Source organism: Petaurus breviceps, unplaced genomic scaffold (assembly GCF_028583685.1).
Source record: "Petaurus breviceps papuanus isolate PSGF00001 unplaced genomic scaffold, PetGlider_PUasm1.0 91041, whole genome shotgun sequence".
In the NCBI taxonomy this organism is placed as follows: Eukaryota; Metazoa; Chordata; class Mammalia; order Diprotodontia; family Petauridae; genus Petaurus; species Petaurus breviceps.
The window spans coordinates 6,434,474-6,439,352 of record NW_027187400.1 but is presented as its reverse complement, the minus strand read 5'-3'; the positions used below and the strand labels follow the sequence as shown (position 1 = coordinate 6,439,352).

The 4,879-nt window shown below is 52.9% G+C and overlaps 1 protein-coding gene across 1 annotated transcript in view; it reads right to left on the bottom strand.

The window, feature by feature from the left end:
- Positions 1–3,604, bottom strand: part of CUNH1orf232 (chromosome unknown C1orf232 homolog) — a 4,815-nt gene extending 1,211 nt beyond the window's left edge. Inside the window, exons 1-3 of the mRNA XM_069078299.1 lie at positions 3,472–3,604; positions 1,059–1,142; positions 684–781 (exon numbers count right to left, since the gene is read on the bottom strand). Coding sequence (XP_068934400.1) covers positions 684–781; positions 1,059–1,142; positions 3,472–3,555 — 266 coding nt within the window. The 5' untranslated portion in view covers positions 3,556–3,604. The remainder of the gene's footprint in view (positions 1–683; positions 782–1,058; positions 1,143–3,471) is intronic.
- Between the last annotated feature and the right edge of the window lie 1,275 nt (positions 3,605–4,879).

Here is a 4,879-nt window from a genome sequence, read left to right as displayed (position 1 = left end):
CTCCGAGGGGAATGATGAGGATTGGGTTTGAGCTGGGAGCCCACATGAGGATGGTTGTGAAGGTAGAGGAGGAAAGGGGTGTGTGTGTGTGTGTGTGTGTGTGTGTGTGTGTGTGTGTGTGTGTGTGGCCTGTTTGTGAGATTGAGGTGGGTCTGTGTCCAAGGATGGACAGATGTTGACAGGGGCAGGCAGTGGAATGGAAGTGAGAAGGGTGGGCAGAAGGCTGGGAAGTCAGAGCTCACTCAGGTAGGTGAGAGGGGAAAGGTATATATACTAGAGATCCTTGGGAACTAGAAGATCATCTTATCTATCCCTTGTCCCTGGGCTTGGTGGCACTTTTCCACCAAGGGGAAAAAGGCTGCCCGGCCAGGCTGTGGCAGGCCAACTCTCAGCAAGGTGAAGCAGTGGAGCGACATTCCCAAGAGCAGCTACCTCGCTCCTTGGAGGGAGGATAACAAACATGCCCCCAGGCATGGGCCAGGCCTCACAGACATGCACACAAGCACAGAGACAAGGGAGATCAGACCCAAACCCAGGCTCAGACAAGATGCAGTAGAAAGGACCATGAGGGGAGAGACTGAGGTGCAGGTCCCAAGGGCACCCTCCCTTCTCCCCACCCCCAGCCTGAGGTGAGGAAGAGCCATGTGTCCCGGACATGCACCCGCTTCCCAGTGCCCTCCTACTGGTCAGCACAGGGTTCTGAAGGTAGCAGCTTGTCCTCATCTTCTTTGTTGAACAAGGATGACATTGTCCTCCAGCCTTTCACCCCAGCACCTTGGACCTGGGGGAGGAAGAGCTCAGTAATACAGGTACCAGTCACAGATGACCTCCCTGTCCCAAATCAGGGAACCTCTTCCCTTGCCTCCCCTCGGCTGGTCTCCCCTCCCCTCCCCTCCCCTCTGCTGGCCTCCCTTCCCCTCTGCTGCCCTCCCCTCCCCTCCCCTCTGCTGATCTCCCCTCCCCTCCACTGGGCTCCCCTCCACTGGGCTCCCCTCCCGTCCCCACTGCTTCCCTGCCTGCCTGGATGCTCTCTCTGTCCCAAAGCTGGGCAGCCTTACCCTCCGGGCCAGCTGGGACATAGGATTGCTGGCCTCCTCTGTCAGCTGCACATCTTCCTGCTCTGCTAGCACTGGCCTCTCTGTCTGTGACACAAGCCCCAAGCCCAGCTGTGAGGGGGGCACACAACCCCCCCCCCCCACCATGTCTCCTCTCACTCAGACCCTCTCTTGCCTTCCCCTCACACCCAGCCCTGCCTCCCTGTGCACCCCCATGTCCTGCCTCCCACATTTGCTCCCCTCTCCCCTCCTATACAACTACAGGATCTTTCTCTTCACACAGACCAGCCCCTCCAGTCCATCCCTTTGTCTCCCTCACCTACATACACTGCGTTATACACATATGTACAGGTACATTTCTCTCAGAGCCTTCCTGGACTGGTGATGTACAGGGTGTCCCAAAGGTCTTAGTGCAGTTTTAAGCTTTAATAAGCTTGAGACACCCTGTATATATCTTGTTTGTGCAGCGTTGTTGGCACATTGTTGGACTGAGAGCTCCTTGAGGGCAGGGCCTGCCTTTTGCCTTTCTTCCCTTCCCCAGGACTTAGTGCCTAACACACATTTTGTTGTGTGTCTGATTCTTCCTGACCCCACTTGGTGTTTTTGGTTTGTTTGCTTTTTTTGGCCATTTCCTTCTCCAGCTCATTTTACAGATGAGGAAACTGAGGCAAACAGGGTGAAGTGACTTGCTCAGGGCCACACAGCTAAGTGTCTGTGGTCAGATTTGAACTCACTGAGATGTCTTCCTGACTCCAGGCCCAGCGCTCTGTGCACCATGGTGTCCCCTACCTGCCTGACACATATAGTCGATGCTTACTATATGCTAGCTGGCTGACTTACTGTACATACCCAGCCACCTGTACCTGTAAACTGACACACAGCATAGGAGAGCACCAAGCTCTGTCACTAACTTGCTGTGTGACCTTGGACAAGTCACTTCTCCTCTAGGGGCTTTAGCTTTCTCATTGGCAACGGAGGAACTGAACTAGATATTCTCCAAATTCCTTTCCAGTTTTTATGGTCTATAGGCCTCATACAAAGTGAGGGGAAAGCCCAAGAGCCATTGAATTGAACCGTATCATTGTATGGGCTTACCCAAGGTCACATCACTAGTGTCAGAGAGAACACTAGAACCCAGATCTTCTGATTTCAAATTCAGGGCTCCCTCCAACAGCCCATCTGTGCCTGCTCTTCCCAGCTGACTTTTGTCTGTGACCTCCCATAAATCTTGCCTTGTCAAGAGTGCTTCTGGGGAGGGGTCCACCTGACATGCTTGACACTGCAATGGGGGAGGACCAGCTATTTGAACTTGTCTGGGGCCTGTGCTGGGCAGAGGGGAAGACCCACTGTGGGCTGTGTGCTGTGGTGAGATACATCGGTGAGATAATGCGTCCACGGGAGGCCTAGAGCATCCCATCTCTGATGTCGGAGAAACAGTCTGGGTCAGAACTTGATTAGCACTCTGAAGGTACACCTAGCCCCTGTCATCCCCAGCTGATGTTCTTCCAAGTCAAACCTGGCACTGGGCCCTAGTACCCTGGGAAGACACCTGTCTCCCTGGGGCCTGAGGGCCCTCCCTCCCTGCCTGCTCGTTCCCTCCCCCTTTCTTATCCTTTCCATCTTTGCCTTTCTCCCTATTTCCTGCTTTCCCCTCCCTGTTCTCTAGTATTGCCCCTATTTCTTCCAGTTCCCTTCTCTCCCTTTTCCAATTCCTTCTGTTACAGAATGTCAAGAGTGGGAAAGGGACTTAGAACATGGAATATCAGAGCTGGGAAGAGACAGAGCATAGAATTCAGAACTAGAGGGCCTTATAACACAGAATGTCCGAGCTGGGAGGGACCTTAGAACAATGTGAGAGACCTGAGAGGTTCGTTCTCCTCGGACTTTCTGATTTCAGGACCCCTTTGCTATCTTAAAAATTATTGTGGACTGCACCCCCTCCCCCCACAAAAAATTCTTTTCTTCATGTGGGTTATATTAATATTTACCATATTGGAAATTAAAACATGTTTATATTACTATAAAAAGTTTTGACTCTTTGGATCTCCTAACAGGGTCTCAGAGACCCCCAAGGGCCAGATCAAACTTTAATAACTTCTGATCTAGCAGAATGGTTCTCCTCACTCTTTGACATAGCACAGTAGCTGGCACATAGTAGGCACTTAAATGCTATTATTGTTAACTCTGACGGAGCCAGAGATGGCCTGACTTGCTTAAGTTCACACAGTAAGTGAGCAGCCAAGCCAGGAACCCAGTGGTGGTTCCTAAAGGGCCAGCGCATTGCCCTTTCCACAGCACCTGCAGCTGCCTTTCCCTTGTTTTCCTCCTACCCCTTCCTGATCACCTTTGCCCCCTTCCCGATCACCCTTGCCCCCTGCCCAGACTGTGCCTCCAGTTAGGCACCTGGGTCACCCACCTCTTCTGAGAGCTCTTCCCCGGACTCTCCACCCAGGGTCTGCAGCACCTTTGACTTGTAGGTCTTCCAAAAGGCCTGGTTCATGACTGTAGGGGCTCCGTCCAGGGCACAGGGCAAGTGATGGCTCAGTGGGTACCAGTGCCCATCTCACAAGGCCACTTGGCTGGGCCTGGCTCTTGCCCTCTGGGATCAGGTGACCTCATTAAAGATAAACCAGCTTGCCCTGCCTGGCTTAGTGCCCTGGGGGCAGGAATTTGATCTGGAGGAATCTGGGGTGGGGGTAGGGACCCCCACCTTCCTTCTGCTCATCTGTGGCACCTACAGGGCCCAAGAGGATTTTAGGCTCCTCCTCATCCCACTGGGATGAGACAGGGAAGGCTCGCTCCAGAGGAATTTTCCCCAAATTCTTCCTTTCTCATTCATCCCCAGACCAAGGACAGGTATTCCCCCAAGACAAGGACAGCTCTCCTTAAAAAATTCCAACCTGATGGTCATGGACACACTTTTTGTATTCTCAGTGGGCTCCTGTATATTGTCCCTGCTTAACCCTAAGGATCTGGTTGATATTTGGTGATGGGGGTCCCAGGCAGGCCCCTCATCCCCCAGAGCCACCAATGCCCTGCTCTCATATTTCACAGCATTGTCTGGACCCGTAACTGATTCCCCCTTCCTGGAGGGGGGGACACTCAGCCCTGTGACCCTGTCTCCTGGCAACCAGCTCTAAATAGCCCAAGTCCCTGAATTATTGCTGAGTCCCTGACTGCTGCTCATTTCAGCTTTGGTTTCTCCCAGTCCAGGAGGAACCAGGCCCTGGGGACATGGGACTGGAGCTAGAGTGAGGCTCCTTCCCCCTGCCCCCCACCCCATCCTCTCCTCCCTAACCCTTGCCTGCCAGGCTAGGACTGATACAGCTGACAAGGCCTTGGCCCTAAAAACATTCCTCCCCTGGAGCTCCAGGGAGGGATTCTCCCATGAGAATTCTCCTCCCCCTTGGCCTGATTGAGACCAAGATCATCCTCCCCCACATCCCATTGGCCATGAGCATCTCGGGGGTGTCATCCCTATGTTCCATTAGTCTACAACTCCTACACAAGGGTAAGATAGACGAGTCAGGCTATGTGGGTTCATGGGAAAACCCCTCAAGGATCTTCATGGACTTCAATCTTACCATTGCTTGGACCATTTCCCATTCCCATTCAATCCAATAAACCTGAATTAAGCAGCTGAGACTGTATGAGCAAGGCTGGAGCTTGAAATTAGGAGAGGGGACCCTCCCTTTAAGGGATATTACAGTGTGAAAGCCTGACTTGGCAGGGGGGAAATAGAAAGTAACTGCAATTTCCAGCAGGGATGAAGGGTGTGTGTGTGTGTGTGTGTGTCTGTGTGTGTGTCTGTGTGTCTGTGTGTC